The 22,446-nt window shown below is 41.4% G+C and overlaps 1 protein-coding gene across 8 annotated transcripts in view; it reads left to right on the top strand.

The window, feature by feature from the left end:
• The window catches only part of gabpb1 (GA binding protein transcription factor subunit beta 1), an 84,304-nt gene that overhangs the window by 32,413 nt on the left and 29,445 nt on the right, over positions 1-22,446 (top strand). For all 8 annotated transcript variants that reach the window (XM_052040246.1, XM_052040244.1, XM_052040245.1 and 5 more), the window contains 2 exons: positions 2,274-2,418; positions 6,152-6,262. In XM_052040246.1, coding sequence (XP_051896206.1) covers positions 2,274-2,418; positions 6,152-6,262 — 256 coding nt within the window. The remainder of the gene's footprint in view (positions 1-2,273; positions 2,419-6,151; positions 6,263-22,446) is intronic.

Here is a 22,446-nt window from a genome sequence, read left to right as displayed (position 1 = left end):
GCATCCTATGGACTCGGACCCCAAGATCCCTCTGATCCTCCACACTGCCAAGAGTCCTACCATTAATACTATGTTCCGCCAACATATTTGACCTACCAAAATGAACCACTTCACACTTAACTGGGTTGAACTGCATCTGCCACTTCTCAGCCCAACTCTGCATCCTATCTATATCCCTCTGTAACCTCTGACAGCCCTCCAAACTATCCACAACACCCCCAACCTTTGTGTCATCCGCAAACTTACTAACCCACCCCTCCACTTCCTCATCCAGGTCATTTATAAAAATCACAAATAGTAAGGGTCCCAGTACAGATCCCTGAGGTACACCACTGGTCACCGACTTCCACTCAGAATACGACCCCTCAACAACCACTCTTTGCCTTCTGCGGGCCAGCCAGTTCTGGGTCCATACTGCAACGTCCCCTTGGATCCCATGTCTCCTCACCTTCTCCATAAGCCTCGCATGGGGTACCTTATCAAACACCTTGTGGGAGGAAGGGGTTAAATAGTCTTAGACGAGGTTTAAAGGTCAGCACAACACTGTGGGCCGAAGGCCCTGTATTGTGCTGTACTGTTCTATGATTCTGTGTAAGGTAGACAAGATCCCTGGTCCTGATGGGATGCATCCCAGGGTACTGAAAGAAATGGCAGAGGTTATAGTAGATACACTTGCAATAATTTACCAAAATTCTCTGGACTCTGGCGGGTTAGGGTTAGACAGAAAATGTCACACCACTGTTTAAAAAAGGATGTAGGCAAAAGGCAAGTAACTATAGGCCAGTTAGCTTAACATCTGTAGTCGGGAAAATGCTCAAAGCTATCACTAAGGAGGAAATAGTGAGACATCTGGATAGAAGTGATACCATCAGGTAGACGCAGCATGGATTCAGGAAAGGCAGAACCTGTTTGACAAACTTATTGGAGTTCTTTGAGGATATAATAAGCACAGTGGATAGAGGGGAACAGGTGGATGTTGTTAACTTGGATTTCCAGAGGTGTTTGATTAGATGCCACATAAAAGACTTATCCATAAGGATGCATAGAGTTGGGGATAATGTATTAGCATGAATAGAGGATGGATAGAAGGCAGAGAGTTGGGATAAATGGGTGTTTCTCTGGTTGGCAATCAGTGGTGAGTGGGATGCCGCAGGGGTCGGTGCTGGTTCTGCAAGTGTTCACGATATACATTAATGATTTGGAAGAGGGGACCAAGTGTAGTGTATCTAAGTTTGCTGATGACACTAAATTGAGTGGAAAAGCAAATTGTGTAGAGGATGTGGAGAGCCTGCAGAGAGATATAGATAGGTTAAATGAGCGGGCAAGGGTCTGGCAGATGGAGTACAATGTTGGTAAATGTGAGGTCATCCACTTTGGAAGGAAAAATAGATCAGATTATTATTTAACTGGTGAAAGATTGCAGCATGCTGTTGTGCAGAGGGACTTGGGAGTGCTTGTGCATGAATTGCAAAAGGTCGGTCTGCAGGTGCAACAGGTTATCAAGAAGGCAAATGGAATGTCGGCCTTCAATGCTAAAGGGATTGAATTTAAGAGCAAGGAGGTTATGCTGCAACTGTACAGGGTACTGGTGAGGCCACACCTGGAGTACTGTGTGCAATTCTGGCCTCCTTACTTGAGGAAAGATATACTGGCTTTGGAGGTGGTGCAGAGGAGGTTCACCAGGTTGAGGGAGTTAAGCCTGGGAGGAGAGATTGAGTTGCCTGGGACTATACTCGCCGGAAATCAGAAGAATGAGAAGGGATCTTATGGAACCATATAAAATTATGAAAGGAATAGATAAGATAGAGGTAGAAAGTTTGTTTCCACTGGTGTGTGAGCCTAGAACTAGGAGACATAGCCTCAAGATTCAGGGGAATAGAGTTAGGATGGAGATGAGGAAAAACTGCTTTTCCCAGAGAGTAGTGAATCTGTGGAAGATCAGCCATGATCTTATTGAATGGCAGAGTAGGCTCGACGCACCAGATGGCCTACTCCTGCTCCTATTTCTTGTGTTCTTTTGAGATGAATTGTCATATATCTCTACCTTAGCATTCTTGCTTTCCTGAGAATAACTAACTACCTATATATGAATTCCCCAAGAATGATGGCTGATAAAATCACCAGTTTATCTGTCACTCCAGCTAATCCAAGGAAGGTGGGGCTGGATAGTTTAGTAACAGTTTATTTATTATACACTGGTAGATCCTTTAATTAAAATATAAAGCTTGCTTAAGGAATTCCCACCTTTTGTTGTGTTCTATATTACTCTGCAGAGGGCAATGGAGAACCAGATTAACACAAACTCAGATAGCTCTGATACCATCACAGTCCACAGTGCTGCACCACAATTCATTATTGGTCCTGGAGGAGTGGTCAATTTAACTGGCTTAGTTTCTACCGGGACATCAAAGGCATCAGGTATGTTGGTTACGTTACAATTGTTTGACTTTTCAGAGCTGTGAAATCACTATTTTTCCTGTTTTTTCTTGTTCTCTTGTGTCTGAAGGCAGGTGACCTATTCATGGAATAAATGATAAGGAAAACTTTGAAGAAGGAGCTTTACTGAGTAGTGGAGGTTGAGAACGGTTCTAGAAGCTGATTTCAAGCAGTGACAGTGGTACTAACGTGCACTGCTCTACCTGTCCCTCTCAATGTGTCAGTGAGTTGAGCTGGTTACAGAATTTATGAATATTTATTCAATTTTCCAATGTAGTCTCTATTGATCATAGCCTTAAAATAATTTGCTCCCACTTATAGAAAATTAATCAGTAATGGCGTTAACACAATAGAGAGGGATGAATTAAGTTCAGGAAACCAGGATGTAGATGTGGTTTGGGTGGGTAGAATAATGTGGTTTGAGTAGCTGAGCAATATAAACATAGGAAGTCACTTGTGAGGCAGGTGTACAGACCCCCTATCAGTAACTACTCAATAGGCAGAGTCCAAGGGAAGAAATAATGGAAGCTTGTTAAAAAGCTCTTATATTCTATGGCGTAGTCAATGAATGCAAGAATCCCATATACCTTCTTCATCACCTTATCCACTTTCAGAGATCTATGGACTTGTACCCCAAGGTCCCTCTGTCATCAACATTCCTTAGGGCCTACCATGTACTGTGTATGTTCTACCATTAATTGCCCTCCCAAAATGTATTATCTTGTACATCAGGATTCAGTTCCTTTTACCATTGCTCTGCCAAACTTTCCAGCCGATCTTTATCCTGCTGTAGCAACCTTCCCCGATATCTACAACATCAATTTTCGTATCATCTGGAAACTTACTTATCATAAATCATATACATTAACGACTTGAAAGTGAATATATCACAAGCAACAAAGGTCCCAGCACTAGTCCTTATGGTATATCACTGGTCACAGACTTCCACTCAGAAAGTACCACCACTTCCTTCTGCCTCCTATAAATAAGCCACTTTTGGACCCAAACTGCTAGCCTGTCCTTTGTCCCATGGGGTCTAAAACATTTTGGCAAAATTGTCTGACTAACACAAATTAGAGAGTGCATCATTTTCTCGTTGGCGATACCTAAGGAATTAAAGTTTAAATTTTTTTCCAATTTATGTAAATAATGTGGGATGAAGGCACCAAAGATTTGGTTGTTAAATTAGCAGATGACACAAAAAGAAGCATGTTGTGATGATTATAAAGGGAATTTAGATTGTGTAAGTCAGTAGGCAAAGATCTGGCAAATGGAGTAAAATGTAGGAAAATGTAGAATTGTCCACGGCAGGAAAAATAAGCAAGAAACATATGATCTCAACGTTGAGAGATTACAGAGGGATTTAGGTGTCCTCATGCATGAATCGGAAAAAAGCTAGAATAGAGGTACAGCAGGTAAATAGAAAAGATAAGAGAATATTATTTATTACAAATACAAAATTAGTGATCAGTATCAGTTCCCTTATTTGAGGAAGGGTGTAAGTACATTGGAAAGACATCAGAGAAGCTTTATTGGACTAAGACCTGAAATGGGCATGTTTTATGAGGAAGAGTTGGACTTGTATCTGCTGGAGTTTAGAAGGTTAAGAGCTGACTTAATAAAATCATATGATCGTGAAGGGGATGCTTTCTCTTGTGAGGTAGCCATTTAAAAGGAGAGATGAGGTAAAATGTTTTCTCTGAAGATCAAATATTGAAGTGTTTTTTCTGAGGATTGAATTGGAGACACGAGACCGCAGATGCTGGAATCTGGAACAACGTACAAAGCACTGGAGGAACTCATCAGGTCAGACAGCACCTATGGAGGGAAATGGACAGTTGACGTTTTGGGTCAAGACCCTTTATCTGGACTGCATATTGAATTACCTTGATTTTAATGCTAGCCTGCCTTACAGGAGTGAATTTATTCACATAGTTAAAATTAGATGTGGGAAATTTTTGCACCCCTTAAGATGTAGGCCAATTTAACTAGCAATTTCCTGTACTGAGCCATAAGAGTGGGCAGGACAGGGGTATTCAGACTGGATGGAGTAGCCCTGGGAGGACTCGGCATTGACTCTGGGCCCAATGAAGTGTCGTGGCATTAAGTAGACATCTGGAAGCCACCTGATTACCAACTACTGAGCTATTCCAGCAGGAATAGGCCATTTGGTTCCTCGAGTTTTCACGGCTGATCCTTTACCATGTACCATTATCCTGCTCTATCCATATCTTTTGGTTTCACTAATATCAACTTCATACCTATCTGCCTCACGTTTGGATAATCAATGACAGGCTCCACATCCCACTGGGGGAGAGAATTTCAAAGATTTACCATTTACTAAGTTAAGAAATTTCTCCTCATTAGAAGGCAAGCACCACACATGCAGGGGAATACTGCCACTTACAGGTTCCCTACTGAGTGACACCATGCTGTCATCACCGAGTCTAAATCCTGGAATGCTATCCAACAGCATTCTGGGCACACCTTCACAAGAGGATTCTAGTGGTTCAGGCAGATTTCTCTTCCCTACCTTCTGAAGGGCAATTGGAGTGGGTGATAAGTGCTGGTCCTACCAGTGATGTCCACATCCTGAAGGTTTACTTTTTGAAAAAGTCTGCCTGTCCCACATAAGCAGTACTAATTACAAGAGGCGAAGTGCTGGTCTGATGATGCCACTGAGTACTTGCAATAATTCTGGACACCTCTCCTGATTAGCATTCCTAATTTGCTGACTTACCCTGCTGGGAAATGTTCCCCTGGCAGACTGGAGCCTCTTGATTTCCCCTTTGCTCACCAGCCTCAATGTTGCCCTTTACTCCACATAGTTTATTTTTAAATTTCCAAATTGCAATGCAGTATGTTGAGACTGAAAAGTGAGCCAGATGTCCAGTACCTCATTCAGGAATGTTTGACGCTGACACTGCGTACCTCAGTGTAGCATGTCCTTTCATGTATTCACTACATTCAGTATTCACATGCTTTCACAAGAGCCAACATACCCATATTTCTCTGGTTTGATTCTAGGCAATTTTTTGCAAAACTGGTTCTTGTCACATTGTTCCTGTGTAAATTCATGGTAATCTGATTACTACCAAATATATTGATGAAGTTGACTCACGGTTGAGGATTATTTTAATGTTAAGACTGCTTAGTCTAAAATTTATAATGAAAATAGAAACTGCTGAAAGCAGTTAATTTGTCAGGTCAAAGACCGTCCTGATGAAGGGGTCAACCTGAAGCAGTAACTCTTGTCCTCGTTCCACAGATGTTGCCTGATCTCCTGAGTGTTTTTAGCATTTTCTGTTTTATTGCAGATTTCCAGTATCTGTGGTTTTTAAAAATTTTCATTAATTAGGATAAAATTTAAATATAGAGTCGCAGAGTCATACAGCTCAGAAATGGGCCCTTCGGTCCATCATATCCATGCTGACCTTCTTGTTCATCCACACAAATCCCACTTGCCCATATTAGGACTGTATCCTTGTATGCCTTGGTATTTAAGTGTATGCCTCTTAAACTTAGCCATTGTATTTAATTCCACCACCTCCTCTAGCTGCATAATTAGATATCAACCGTACTCTGTGTTAAATTACTTGGCTTTTTTTTTAAAAAAAGCACAGCATTTTAAAAATGCCTTCTGTTTCAGATTAAAGAACTCTTGCAACTTGTTACCTGGGAAGAGTCATGTAAAAATTTGTTCTTTTAATTTCAGACTCGGGCATTTCTACAGTACAGTTTGGGAACTCCTCCACATCAGTGTTGGCTACATTAGCTGCCTTGGCAGAAGCATCGGCACCATTGACACATACGTCTGAAGCACCAGGTTAGAAGTTGCTTATTCTTAAGGATGTATGACCTGCCTGAAAAATGTGAGATTTTGTCAAAAAGGAGAGAGATGTTTTTAGTTTTGTGTAACCTGCAAAGCTACAAGCAAAGCATTTCAGCAGCAAAATGAATTCTTCCACAATTTCTATTTTAATTATATTTTACTTTTAATATAAGAAGTACTAAGTGATAGAGTTTTCACTTCAGCAACACAGAGAAGGTTTTATGTAGAACAATTAGAAATACTCGTGCCATGCATCTGCTTTATATTTCATTAATTCCTCCATCACTATGGTCGAAGATTTCTTAAGTCAAGGATGTAATTGGTTCTATAATCAAGGTAGAAAAATATATGTTCTTTAAGTAGGTACATCAGCATTCACAAAGCAGCAAAATCTTGTGTGTTTACCCCATCTCTGTTGATATTCTGTATCTTACCATTGCAATGTCACTTCTGTCCTTTGTTTTAGACTAATCTCAGCTAATGGTGGCTTCCATTGTTACAGTTGTTGTAAGAGATGAATTATAGTGGCAGGCATGGTAGTGTAGTGGTTAGCGTAATGCTATTACAGCGCCAGCGACTCAGGTTCAATTCCGGCCGCTGTCTGCAAGGAGTCTGTGGGTTTCCTCCGGGTGCTCCGCTTTCCTCTCACATTCCAAAAGACGTACAGGTTAGGGTGTTGTGGGCATGCTATGTTGGCGCCAGAAGCGTGGCGACACTTGTGGGCTGCCCCCAGAACACTCTATGCAAAAGATGTATTTCACTGTGCGTTTCCTTGTACATGTGACTAATAAAGGTATATTTTATCTTACCTATAGAAATGTGCAGCACAGAAATGGGCCCTTATGACCCATCTCATCCGTGCCACCTTTGATAGCTATTTACACTAATCCTGTTTGTCCACATTAGGCCTGTATCCCTCCTTTCCTATCCAAGTACCTGTCCAAATGCCTGTTAAATGTTACAATAAATCTACCTCCACTACCTGCTCTAACAGCTCATTCCAAATATTCACCACCCTCTGTGGAAAAAGTTGCCCCTCAGATCTTTAAATTTCTCCCCTCTCACATTAAACCCTAACCCTCCGGTTCTAGACTCACATGTGAAAAAGATTCTGACTGTCTATCCTATCTATGCCTCCCATAATTTTGTAAACCTCTATAATGTCACCCTTCACCCTCCCACATTGCCAGGAGAAGAAACACAGCCTTTCCAATCTCTCCTTATAACTACAGCCCTCCATTCCAGGCAACGTCCTGGCGAATCTCTTCTCCTGCATTCTCCCTATCACTACCTTCGTCCTTCCTGTAGTGTGGTGACCAGAACTATAAACAATAGTCCAAGTGCAGTCTAACCAATGTTTTATACAACTGCAACATGACATCCCAACTTTTCTTCTCAATGCCTTGGTCTATGATTGGCCCATACCAAATTCCTTTTTCGGCACCTCACACACCTATGTCGACACCTTCAGGGAGCTATGGACTTGCACCCATGGTCTCACTGTACAACAACACTTCTAAGGTCCCTGCCCATAGTACTAACAGAATTTGACTTTCCAAAGTGCATTACCTCACACTTGTTTGAATTAATTTCCATCTGCCACCACTCTGCCCAACTTTCTAACTGCTCTATGTCTAGCTGTATCTTTAATCTACCTTTATCTGCAACTCCACCAATTTTTGTGTTGTCTGCAAACTTACTAATCCTACCCCCTACATTCTCATCCAAGTCATTTGTATATATTACAAACATCAAAGGTTCCAGCACCAATCCCTGTGGTACACCACTGGTTACAAATTTCCAGCCAGAAAACACCCACCCACACAACCCTCTGCGTCTATCACCCAGCCAGTTTTGGATCCAGTTTGCCAACACACCTCGGATCTCTTGTGTTTTAACCTTCTGGACCAACCTACCATGCAGGACCTTGTCAAAAGACATACTAAAATCCACATTGACAATGTCAACTGCTCCGCCTTCATTAATATCCTTGGTTATTTCCTAAAAAAAAAGACTCAATCAGATTTGTGAGACATGATCTCTCCTGCACAAAACTGTGCTGACTCCTCCTAATCAGTCCCTGCCTTTCCAAGTAAACATAAATCGTATCCCTCAGAATTTTCTCCAACAACTTCTCTATCACTGATATAGGTTCACCGGCCTGCAGTTTCCAGGTTTATCCCTACTGCCCCTTTTGAACAAAGGGACAATACTAGCTATCCTTCAGTGTTCTGGTACATCACCCGTGGCTAACGATGCATAAATTTCCATCAGAGCCCCAGCAATCCCCTCCCTTGCTTCCCTTAGCATTCTGTGATAGATTCTGTCTGGCCCTGGGGATTTATCCATCCTAATATGCTTACATAAGAAATAGGAGCAGCAGTCGGCCACCCGGCACGTTGTGCCTGCTCTGCCATTCAATAAGATCATGGCTGATCTGTCCGTGGACTCAGATCCACCTACCTGCCTTTTCCCCATAACCCTTAATTCCCCTACTATGCAAAAATCCATCTAACTGGGTCTTAAGTATATTTAATGAGGTCGCCTCTACTGCTTCCCTGGGCAGAGAATTCCACAGATTCACTACCCTCTGAGAAAAGCAGTTTCTCCTCATCTCCGTCCTAAATCTATTCCCCCAAATCTTGAGGCTATGCCCCCTGGTTCTAGTCTCACCTACCAGTGGAAACAACTTTCCTGCCTCTATCTTATCTATCCCTTTCATAATTTTATATGTTTTTATAAGATCCCCTCTCATTCTTCTGAATTCCAGAGAGTGTGGTCCCAGGCAACTCAATCTCTCCTCATAGGATCCCTCATCTCCGGAATCAACCTGGTGAACCTCCTCTGCACCGCCTCCAAAGCCAGTATATCTTTCCTCAAGTAAGGAGACCAGAACTGCACGCAGTACTCCAGGTGCGGCCTCACCAGTACCCTGTACAGTTGCAGCATAATCTCCCTGCTCTTAAATTCAATCCCTCTGGCAATGAAGGCCAACATTCCATTTACCTTCTTGATAACCTGTTGCACCTGCAAACCAACCTTTTGCGATTCATACACAAGCACTCCCAAGTCTCCCTGCACAACAGCATGCTGCAATCTTTCATATTTAAATAATAATCTGATCTTCTATTTTTCTTTCCAAAGTGGATGACCTCGCATTTACCAACATTATACTCCATCTGCCAGACCCTTGCCTACTTACTTAACCTATCTATTATCTCTCTGTAGACTCTTCGCATCCTCTGCACAATTTGGTTTTCCACTCAATTAATGTAATGTATATTGAGAACAGTTGCGGGCCCAACACTGACCTCCACGGCACTTCACTCTCCACTGATTGCCAACCAGAGAAATACCCATTTATCCCAACTCACTGCCTTCTATTGGTTAACCAATCCTCTATCCATGCTAATATATTACCCCCAATTCCGTGCATTATCTTATGGATAAGTCTTTTATTTGGCATCTTGTCGAACGCCTTCTGGAAATCCAAGTGTACGACATTCACCTGTTCCCCTCTATCCACTGCGCTCATCATATCCTCAAAGAACTCCCGTAAGTTTGTTGAACAGGACCTGCCCTTCTTGAATCCATGCTGTGTCTGCCTGATGGAACCACTTCTATCCAGATGCCTCACAATTTCCCGACTACAGACATTAAGCTAACTGGCCTATAGTTATCTGCATTTTGCCTACATCCTTTTGTTTTACAATATTTTTGTTAATTCTACATAGAAAATACAGAGTACATGAATCATAAAAAAAAACAAAATACTATAGAATGCATTGTGATTTTAAGTATGATTTAACACAATACCATGTATTGATAAACAAAAATGATAGTTAATTAATAACAATTGAATTGGAATAATTTTATTAAAAAAATCTAAACCCACTACCAAGACCGAAGCTGTTTGGTTTAAAAAAAAGACAAAAAAAATCCTAAACAGATAATAGTAATTAGCCAATATCTGTACTTTAACCACCAAATCAAAGGTTTTGAAAATAGTTCAGAAAAGATCCCCACAATGTTTGAAAGTCTAAATTAAATTCAGAAATTGAACAACAGATCTTCTCTAAATTTAGGTATGACATAACATCCCGTAGCCATTGGACATGAATAGGGGGAGTAACTTCCTTCCATTTCAGCATCACAGCCCTCCTGGCTGTAAGAGAAATAAAGGCCAATACATGTAGATCAGAAGTCTCCAAAATTATATCTTTTTCTCCTCCGATGCCAAATAATGCAATCAGAGGATTAGGTTTAAAATTTATTTTAAAAAGCACAGAAAATGTTTGAAATACCTCTATCCAGTATTTTTTAAGACTCGGACATGTCCAAAACATGTGGAATAACGAAGCCTCTCCATTATTGCATTTATCACAATAAGGAGATGTATCCAAATAAAAATGAGATAGCTTGTCTTTGGACAGGTGAGCTCTATGAACCACTTTAAACTGAAGAGGGAGTGATGAGCACATAATGATGAAGTACTGACCAATTTAAAAATTTCATTCCAAGTTTCCTTAGAAATTGAAATCTGCAAATCTTGTTCCCAAACATTTTTAATTTTGTCTACGGGAACTTTAGTCGTTCCTAATAACCGACCATAAATGTTAGATATTGAGCCATCGTAAAAAGGCTTCAAATTAAAAATTACATCTAGTAAATTCTTATCAGGAATGTATGTAATTGAGATCGGAGAAAGTCTCTAATTTGTAAATATCGGAAAAAGTGGGTTTTGGGTAAACTATATTTAATTGACAGTTGTTCAAACGAAGAAAAATTTCCTTCAACAAACAGATTCTGAAAGCAGGTAATACCCAATCTATCCTACTCTTTAAAAACTACACCAGTCATAGAAGGTTTAAAAAACAATTAGCAAAAATGGGACTAGACAAAGAAAATCTTGATAAACCATAATATTTTCTAAATTGTAGCTAAATCCTCAAAGCCTGTTTGACTACCAAATTATCAGTTAGTTTATTTAATGATAAAGGAAGTGAATACATCCTTTTTTAAAACAGTGGTATAACATTTACTGTCATCTAATCTGCCACGACCTGCCCAGAGTCCAGGGAATTTTGATAAATTATCACAAGTGTCTCTTCTATAACTTCTGCCATTTCTTTCAGTACCCTGGAATGCATCCCATTAGGACCAGGGGGCTTGTCTACCTTTAGGCCCACTGGTTTGCTTATCACTAGCTCTTTAGTGACAGTGATTGTATCGAGGTCCTCACCTCCCATCGCATTCATGACATCTCTCTTTGGCATGTCAGATATATTCTCCACCGTGAAGACCGACACAAAGTAGTCATTCAAGTTTCCAATTTCCCACTACCTTTGGCAATTTTGTATGTATGAGCTTGATGCCTTTTATTTCCTTATTTATCCAAGGCTGGCTCTTCCCACCCTTACTGTCCTTGCTTTTAACTGGAATATACTTATGTTGAGCACCGTGAAAAATCTCTTTGAAAGTCTTCCACTGTTCCTCAACTGTCCCACCATATTGTCTGTGTTTCCAGTCTACGCTAGCCAACTCCTCCCTCATCCCATTGTAATCTCCCTTGTTCAGGCATAATACACTGGTTTTAGACCGAACTATTGTACTCTCCATTTGTATGAGAAATTCAATCATACTGTGATCACTCTTTCCAAGAGGATCCCTAACTATAAGATCGCTGATTTTACCTGTCTCATTGCACAGAACCAGATCCAAGATAGCATTTTCCCTTGTAGGTTCACTAACATACTGCTCAAGAAAGCTATCATGGATGCATTCTATGAAGTCCTCTTCAAGACTGCCTCGACCAACTTGATTTGCCCAATCTACGTCCCCCATGACAACTGCCGTTCCGTTCTTACAGCATCAGATATTTCTTGGTTTATTGCCTGTGCCACTGTAATGTTATTATTCGGTGGCCTATAGACAACTCCCACCAGTGATTTTTTTTCCCTTTACTGTTCCTAATCTCTACCCAAATAGACTCAACGTTCTGCTCCCTGGATCTTATATCGTCTCTCACTACCGCTGTGACCTCATCCTTAATTAAGAGCGCTACCCACCTCCCTTACCTTCCTGCCTGTCCTTCCGTATTACCTGATACCCTTGGATATTTAATTCCCACTCATCTCCACCCTGCTGTAATGAAAATATTTTAAAATTCATTCCTTGTTCTTTCCTGATTCAGCAGCAAGAGGTATTTGCAAACAAAGGAGGCACTGTACACGTGTTAAAGGTTATAGAAACTACTTTATTAGAGTTATATGAAGAATGAAATACAGAAAGGAAGAAGAATACTTAAAATACAGAAGGAAGCAAAATAATACTTATCCACCAATCAATGAACTGATTTATCTAATGCCGGAGGGAACCTTCGACAGCCTTTCACGCAGCCTTCTGTCTGTATCTCAGCACCAGTCACAACCCAGCCTAAGGGAAGTCCTGGTTTGTACAAAGAAGGTGCCCCCTTTGATACCCCTCAAAAGCTTAACGTAACTTTTACCCCAGTACTTTTTCATTCCTTAGCGGTACCAGCCTGTACCTTCTTATCACTCGCGACCTTCGGCCTAAACACCTAACTTAGAAACAGAGATATCAGATATGTAAAGAAGAAAACATTCTTCACCAGTATCTAATATCAAGGATGTGCATCAATGCTCCCATAAGTTCTCAAAACATTCCCAGTCCGAGCTGACACCATGTTGTGTTACACACTACTGTACATACTAAGGAGGAATCAGAAATGACTTTTGGCTAATTTAACTCTTTCCTTACACCTGCAATCACGTTTCTGTAATGGCCACTAAATCATACCCCTTTGTACTGATTTGTCCCACAAGTTCACTGATCTTGTTTCGAATACTATGGGCATTCAGATAAAGTGCCCTTACACTCATTGTCTTTTTAGAATCTAGTAACCTTTGTGTCTTTTGCATTTGACTTTTCTGTACTCCACTCTCTTCTAATTTTTGTTTTGGTCTCTGCTTTGCTTCCCTCTGTCTTACTGCATGGATTCCCATCCCCCTGCCATATTAGTTTAAACCTTCCCCAACAGCACTCGTAAATAATCCCCCGGGACATTGATCCCAGACCTGCCCAGGTGCAGACCGTCAGGTTTGTACTGGTCCCACCTCCCCCAGAATGGTACCAATGCTCCAGGAATCTGAAACCCTCCCTCCTGCACCACTGCTCAAGCCACATATTCACCCTAACTGTGCTGCTATTCCTGCTCTGACTAGCACGTGGCACAGGTAGCAATCCTGAGATTATTACCTCTTGAGGTCCTACTTTTTAATTGATCTTCTAACTCCCTAATTTCAGTTTGTAGGACCTCATCCCATTTTTTCTGCCTATATCATTGGTACCTACGTGCACCACAACTACTGGCTGTTCACCCTCCCCTTCCAGAATGCCCTGCAGCTGCTCTGAAACATCCCTGATCCTTGCACACGGGAGTTAACACACCAGCTGGGAGTCCTGTTTGCAGCCACAGAAGCTCCTGTCTATTCCCCTTACCATGGAATCCCCACCACTAGAGCTCTGCCACTCTTTTTCCTGCCCTCCAGTGCAGCAGAGCCACTCATGGTGCCATGATCCTGGCTACTGCTGCCTTCCCCTGATGAGCCATCTCCCCAACAGTAACCAAAGCAGATGTCTGTTTTGGAGGGAGATGACCGCAGGGGACTCCTGCACTACCTTCCTGCTACTGCTTTGCCTGTTGGTCACCCAGTCCCTATCTTTCCCTAGACCCTTAAACTGCGGTGTGACTAACTCACTAAACGTGCTATTCACAACATTCTCAGCATCGCAGATGCTCCAAAGTGAATCCATATGCAGCTTGAGTGCCATCATGCAGTCTGTCAGGAGCTGCAGCTGGACACACTTACATAGTCGTCAGGGACACTGGGAGCCTCCCTGAGTTCCCACATTGCACAGGAGGAGCATGACATGAGTCTGAGCTCACCTGCCATGACTAAAATGCTCCAATATTCTTGGCACGTCCTCTTTCCTGATACAGATGTGTCGAGAATATCAGCACACCCCTCCCTTAACATTCCAGCCTCCACATCCTTCACCCTGTTGTTTTCATTTGTGGTTATGGTTGATGCTGCTGTTAACACTTGTTTTCAATGCGACTCCAGCAAGAGTGACTTGCCGTGTGGAGACTGGTATTTCATTTGTGTCTCGGCTAATATACATTTCAGTCCTTAGACTGAAAGTTCTGCAATATTAAACCACACACCACTATTTATCAGAAATGAACATTTGAACTCAGTCACCACAAAGCAAAAAAAATATTTTTACTGGGCATTGCTTCAAGCTTTTGGCCCACTCATGGATACCTGAGTAAACAGCACAACCTGCTGTACTAAACAGCTGTTAATGTTGTGCTCTAAGAATGGATTATTCTGGTTGTCTCATTTGTATAACCAGGTTATTGAAACCTACCTATCTCCTTGCAAAATTGTACTGATCCTCTGTGTATTCTGAAAGCTAACAAGTGAGTCTCAGCTACATGATTTCAAAAGAAATTTACTTTTAGGGATGATCTCCACCATGCCTCACTGTTCTGTGACATAACTAGCAAAGATCATTCATGAAATTTCATGTGAAATCATTTGTTCAGATTAGTAAGGAGTACTTTTTTAACCATAGTCCTGGGCCACGAATACAACAGAGGCTTATTGCTTCTATGTTCTACCTGCACTGCACTTTCTCTGTCACTGTGACACTTTACTCTGCATTCTGTATTGCTTTGCCCCTGTGTAATGAATTGATCTGTATGAACGGTATGCAAGACAAGTTTTTCACTGTACCTCAGTACAAGTGACAATAATAAAGCAATTCCAATTCCAACTCCTTTGTATTGGGCACACAGTAATATGTTTAAAGGTTTTGTTAAAAGCCTGCGCAAAACATTTCACTGGTAGGAGCACAATTATGCTCCTGCTCTTTTTTTGTTTCAAATCTTGATGATGAATTCTGTATTATTACGTATTGAGGATGGTCCCAGTGTTGACCAGGGTACTACTACAGGTCTTATTTTATCAACAAGCATCTCTTACAAGCTCTTTCAAACATCTTTTATCAATCCACATATATATCTGCTTTCTTAATGTGTTATTACCTCAAACTGATGTCTGATTTTTCTAGGTGAAATTAACTTTATTAAGGCCTGTAAAAGCCTACTTCTGCTTCATTTAATAGTTCCTTCCAGCAAAATTTTTTAAAAATCTTGGTTATTTGCACAAATCATGTTACCAGTGATGGAGTTATGCAGCTTCCTGCTCCGTTAACACCTAGACTTCAACATTGTAACCACAGGATGCCAAAGGAATTGGATGGTAAATCTCTGTCTTGGAATATTTATTCTCCTAGAATAGCCAGTGAATGGGAATAGTTCACATTGTTAAGAATTCATTGTGTGAATTTCTAGGCTTCAATAATAAGCAAATTCAAATACAATAATGACTATGCTTTCTTGAAGAGGATCAAGAGAAATCAATGAAATCTAATCAAGTATGAAATATGTTCATTTAAAGTGTGGGGGATTACAGTTTTGCAGGAACTGGCAAACCGGAGGAGACTATTCAGCCCATTGTGCATGAGTTGGCCCTTTTCATGAGCAGTCACCCTTAATCTTACAGCTTTGCTTTTTATCTCTAACCCTGTTAGCTCCTCTTCCACCAGCACTTGTCAAGTGCTTTTATTTTCAGAAATGTTTATGGCATCAGTTTCCTCTGCCCTTGAGTTCAATCAACCAAGAGAAAAACTTTCCTCCTCACCTCTGCTCAATGTCTAACCTCTGATTATTGCTTGCCAATGGGTTGGCCATTCTCTATTTAATATGTTTTTATTGTTGTTGAAAAATTTAATGTAGTAAATGATCCATCTGCATTTAAACAATTAAGTGATATTTATATATTATACTTGTACAATATTTCTTAGTCAATAATAAGATTCTTGCTGTTAATATTACCATTAAATAACTGATGTTAATATTTATACATTTAACAACCTAGGCCATGTCACAGGATTTAACTCTTCCAAGCATATCCACATAAAAAGACTAATGTTTGAAACTGAGTGGGGAAAAGCAGTAAAAACAGTGTTCAGACGATGTACTTTGCTTCTCATGATCTCCTCGTGTTTGATATTTTGTTGGTATTTCAGCCAGTAAAACATACAGAAATTACTCTTCCTGAAAAATGAAATCCTTATTAGTATTGTCACGAACCAGCAACAAAAGAAACACACTGAGCATGATTCAGTGTTAAAAACTATTTTATTAATCACTACTTATGATAATACGTAAAATAAAAGTAAAAATGTTAGTATGTTAGAATTCAGAAATGTTAAACCTTGAACGTTAACCCCAAAACTAAACTCTTCGTGTGTGTGTGTGTGTGTGTGGCAAAGTCCCAAACTCCAAGTTCAGGAATGGTTCTTAAAGTTCAGTTCCACAAGCCATAAGGTGAAACATGAGCAAGGGCTTCTTCAACAACCACCGTTGTCTGAAGATAAGACGTAGACGTAGAGAAACAGAGAGAGGGTACATACGAAATCCAAATGTTCCACGATGGAACCCAAACGACACTTCAGTGTTTACTCGGTAGTGACTTCCTCACCCCGAAAGGCATCCGAATCATGGTCGTCCACACAAATACCTGTTTCCTTCTACAGGTCAGCAACAAAGTGAACTCCACCGGATTACTTCCAACTTCCATACATGGATTTCAGTGGCAAACACAGTTATTGTTTCTCATCCATCGATAGAGAAAACAAGCAGGCTGGTGTCTCTCTCCCTTCTCTCTCTCTCTCTCTCTTCTTCTTCTGACTTCTTCAACAACATCATTACGTCCTTTATCTTCTATTGACGTAAGCACGCCCCACACACACATACACACACACTCTCTATCTTAAAGGGACTTTCACTGAGTCCGTAACAGTATTATGGTAGTATTTTGTGATAGCCCTTAAATAATAGGAACAGTTGCTGATGGTTTTAAAAAAGGAATTTGTTTATATGTATTAGTTCTAACAGTATAGATTATTTCATTTAACATAACATATGAGAGTAACAAAAGACTGCAGATGCTGGAATCTAGATGAAAAACAACATGATGCTGGAGGAACTCAGCAGGCCAGGCAGCATCCGTGGAGAAAAGCAGGCAGTCAACATTTCAGGTCAGGACCCTTCTTCAGAACTGAAGATAGGAAAAGGGGAAGCCCAATATATAGGAGGGAAAAGCAGAGCAGTGATAGGTGAACAAAAGAGGGGAGGCGGGTAACGTATGTTAGGTACCATACCTAACCTGACCTATAGTTTTCGCACAGTGAGAAGAGCTTGCTTTCCATTTGTGAATACCAGAATTTGGAATGACGAGGACCTTGTGCCCTTTCTTTCAGAAATGAATGGATCCCACTTTGAGAGTGAACATGGGAATCTAATTCTGCTAGGACATATAGAGTAATTGGCAGGGACCTTAGAGCATTAATATACAGAGAGACCTTGGGATGCAAGTCTATAGCTTCCTGAAAATGGAGACATGAGTGGATAGAGTAGGGAAGAATTTGTTAAGCTTGCCTTCATAGGACGAGGCATTATGTCATGTTGTAGTTCTGCAAAACACTGGTTAAACCACACTTAGAGTATTATGTATAGTTCTGGTCACCAAATTTGTCACAAATGCACGCCCTCTAGTATTAGACACTTCAACCCTGGGAAAAAGATACTGGCTATCTACTCTATCTATGCCTCTGATAATCTTATAAACCTCTATCATATCTCCCCTCAGCCTCCGCCGCTCCAGAGAGAACAACCCAAGTTTGTCCAACCTAACCTCATACCACATGCCCTCTAATCCAGGCAGCATCTTGGTAAACCTCTTCTGCACCCTTTCCAAAGCTTCCAAATTCTTTTCTTCCCAGGACAAGGAAGTGTAGAACTACGGGGCACAGGTTAAGCTGAGAAGGAAGAAATTCAAAGAGATCTGAGGGATAACCTTTTCATACCGAAGGTGGTGGTTATCTGGACCGAATTGCCAGAGGAGATGGTGGATACAATTACAATAGAACCATAGAACACTACAGCGCAGGAAAACAGGCCATTCGGCCCTTCTAGTCTGTGCTGAAACTTTATTCCGCTAGTCCCATTTACCTGCACCCAGTCCATAACCCTCCAGACCTCTCCCATCCATGTATCTATCCAATTTATTCTTAAAACTTGAGAGTGAGCCCGCATTTACCACGTTAGATGGCAGCTCGTTCCACACTCCCACCACTCTCTGAGTGAAGAAGTTCCCCCTAATGTTCCCCCAAAACCCTTCCCCTTTCACCCTAAAGCCATGTCCTCTTGTACTTATCTCTCCTAAGCTAGGTGGAAAGAGCCTACTTGCATTTACTCTGTCTATACCCCTCATAATTTTGTAAACCTCTATCAAATCTCCCCTCATTCTTCTACGCTCCAAGGAATAAAGTCCTAACCTGTTCAATCTTTCCCTGTAACTCAACTCCTGAAGACCCGGCAACATTCTAGTAAATCTCCTCTGCACTCTTTCAATCTTACTGATATCCTTCCTATAGTTAGGTGACCAGAACTGCACACAATACTCCAAAATTGGCCTCACCAATGTCTTATACAACCTCACCATGACATCCCAGCTCCTATGATTTATGAATTCCAGGATGCCAAAAGCTTTCTTTACAACCCTATCTACCTGTGATGTCACTTTCAGGGAATTATGTACCTGAACTCCCAGATCCCTTTGTGTCTCCGCACTCCTCAGTGCCCTACCATTTACTGTGTATGTCCTACCTTGATTTGTCCTTCCAAAATGCAACATCTCACACTTGTCTGCATTAAATTCCATCTGCCATTTTCTGGCCCATTTTTTCCATTGGTCCAGATCCCTTTGCAAGCATTGAAAGCCTTCGTCTCTGTCCACAACACCTCCAATCTTAGTGTCATCAGCAAACTTGCTGATCCAATTTACCACATTATCATCTAGATCATTGATATAGACAACAAACAACAATGGCCCCAGCACAGATCCCTGAGGCACACCACTAGTCACAGGCCTCCAGTCTGAGAAACAATCATCCACTACCACTCTCTGTCTTCTCCCACACAGCCAATTTCGAATCCAGTTTACAACCTCTCTATGGATACCTAGTGTCTGAACCTTCTGAACTAACCTCCTATGTGGGACCTTGTCAAAAGCCTTACTAAAGTCCATGTAGACAACAGCCTTTCCTTCATCTACTTTCTTGGTAACCTCTTCGAAAAACTCTACAAGATCCGTTAAACACGATCTACCACGCAGAAAGCCATGCTGACTATCCTTAATCAGCCCTTGGCTGTCCAAATACTTGTATATCCAATCTCTCAGAGCACCTTCCAATAATTTACCTACTACTGATGTCAGGCTCACGGGCCTGTAGTTACCTGGTTTACTTTCAGAGCCTTTTTTAGTGTTTAAAATGTGTTTGGATAGGAAAGATGTAGAGAGATATAGGCCCAATGCAGGCAAATGGTAAATTGGTTTATTATTGTCACATGTACCGAGGTACAGTGAAAAACTTTGTTTTGCATGCTATCCATACAGATCATTTCATTACATTAGTGTATTGAGGTCGTACAAGCGAAAAACAATAACAATACAAAATAAAGTGTTACAGTTACAGAGAAAGTGCAGTGTAGTAGACAATAAGGTGCAAAGTCATAACAAGGTAGATTGTGAGGCCTCAAGTCCATCTTATCGTACAAGAGGCCTGTTCAATAGCCTCATAACAGGGATAGAAGCTGTCCTTGAGCCTGTGGTACGTGCTGCCTGATTGGGGGGTGGGGGTGGGGAGAAGAGAGAATGTCTGTGGTGGGTGGGGTCTTTGATTATTTTTGCTGCCTTAACGAGGCAGCAAGAAGTGTAGACAGAGGGGAGGCTGGTTTCAGTGATGTGCTGAGCTGTGTCCACAACTCTTTGCTGTCTTGGGCAGAGCAGTTGCCATACCGAGCCATGATGCATCCCGATAGGATGCTTTCTACGATGCATTTATAAAGATTGGTGAGGATCAATATGGAATTTCTTTAGCCTCCTGAGGAAGTAGAGACACTGGTGCACTTTCTTGGTAATAGCATCTATGTAGTTGGACCAGGACAGACTATTGGTGATGTTTACTCCTAGGAACCTAAAGCTCTCGACCATCTTGACCTTAGCACCATTGATGTAAAGAGGAGTATGTGCACTGTCCCTGCTTCCTGAAGTGGGATCAGCGTAGACAGCATCACGGTTGTCATGGACAAGGTGGGCCAGAGGGGCCCATTACTGTGCTGTACGATTCTGTGACTGGTACTCTCTGTACTTAATATTTCATAAGTGGGACTGGCATTGGAGATAAAAGCAACTATTTTTTATCAGCATCCATCCATAGAACCATACAGCAGAAAACAGGCCCTTCGGCCCACCATGTTGTGCCGTCCATCAAACCACCCTCACACTATCTAACCCTTTCCTCCCGCATATCCCTCTATCTCACATTCCTCCATGTGCCTATCCAACAAACTCTTGAACCTGTCCAATGTATCTGCCTCCACCACCACCGCAGGCAGTGCATTCCATGCACCAACCACTTTCTGGGTGAAAAACCTCCCCCTGACATCTCCCCTGAACCTCCCACCCATAACCTTAAAGCCATGCCCTCCCGTCTTGAGCATTGGTGCCCTGGGAAGGAGGCGCTGGCTGTCTACTCTATCTATTCCTCTCAATATTTTATATACCTCTATCGTCTCCTCTCATCCTCCTCCTTTCCAGTGAATAAAGCCCTAGCACCTTAAGCCTGTGCTCATATTCCATACGCTCTAATCCGGGCAGCATCCTGGTAAATCTCCTCTGCACCCTCTCCAACGCCTCCACATCCTTCCTATAATGCGGTGACCAAAACTGAACACAGTACTCTAATTGTGGTCTAACTAGAGTTTTGTAAAGCTGCATCATCACTTCGCGGCTCTTATTGTCACCATTGTCTAATGGTGAGATTCTTTCAGGGCAACTACATTATATGGTAATTTGATCAAAAGCAGATTGGCTAGTCTGTAAACTTCACTCATATGCAGAAAATGCCTCTTATTGGAGAACTTACTGGTTTCAGTAATATGAAGTTTGTCCTTTTCAGTTTAAGCTATAACATCTAGATAGGATGAATAAAGCTCTAAATTATTGGCATGGCATTAAGCATTATTACTGTTTTGTTCCAACATTGTTAATTTGATAGATAAGTTTGATAATTTGGTAGTGTAGTGGTTAGTGTGACGCTTTACAGCACCAGTGACCTGGGTTCAATTCCAGCCAATGTCTCTAAGGAGTTTGTGCGTTCTCCCCGTGTCTGCGTGGGTCTCCTCCGGGTGCTCTGGTTTCCTCCCACATTCTAAAGACGTACGGGTTAGGAAGTTATGGGCATGCTATGTTGGTGTCGGAAGGGTGTCAACACTTGCGGGCTGCCCCCAGAACACTCTACGCAAAAGATGCATTTCACTGTGTGTTTCGATGTACATGTGACTAATAAAGATATCTTATCTTAAATAAAAGCTGGTTAGTTATAGTGCATAGAATCATAGAAATTTTATTGCATAGCTGTGACCAACAGGCAGTGGGGTTAAACCTGGAACCACCTTACTCTATGTCTTGTGTGTTGCAGATGGCCCCCATGTTTATGGAGTAGTTGTGTTCCTAGAATACCATATGTATCGCAATTTTCCGTAACATGAAACCCTATTTACTGTTGAATCCCATGTTCTGAGTGGAGAAGCATTCCTACGGGATGTTTTTCTCAACGGTAATGATGAGTACCGCAGCTGCTGGTTCACTATGAGGGACCACTTAAGAGATTTGCTTTGGAAACTGGCAAGGGAATCTCTTGTGTTCTTTCTTGTAAAATTGTGTGTAATTTATGTTTTGCTTGTGAATTTTGAGTATCTGATGCTATGTGCCTGTGATGCTGCTGCAACTAAGTTTTTCAATGCACCTGTGTACACTTGTGCATATGACAATAAACTCAACTTCTTAAGTGGCCAGCAGCTGTGTTTGCAGATACAAGTGACTGGAGAAGTTTATCAGCTTCCAGCCTTCAGTTTAAATGGAGACATACACTTTTAAATGCATATCAAATTTAGATGA

Source organism: Pristis pectinata, chromosome 28 (genome assembly GCF_009764475.1).
Source record: "Pristis pectinata isolate sPriPec2 chromosome 28, sPriPec2.1.pri, whole genome shotgun sequence".
NCBI classification, from domain to species: domain Eukaryota; kingdom Metazoa; phylum Chordata; class Chondrichthyes; order Rhinopristiformes; family Pristidae; genus Pristis; species Pristis pectinata.
Note: the sequence above shows the minus strand (reverse complement) of the source record. Positions and strands in the feature narration are given on the sequence as shown.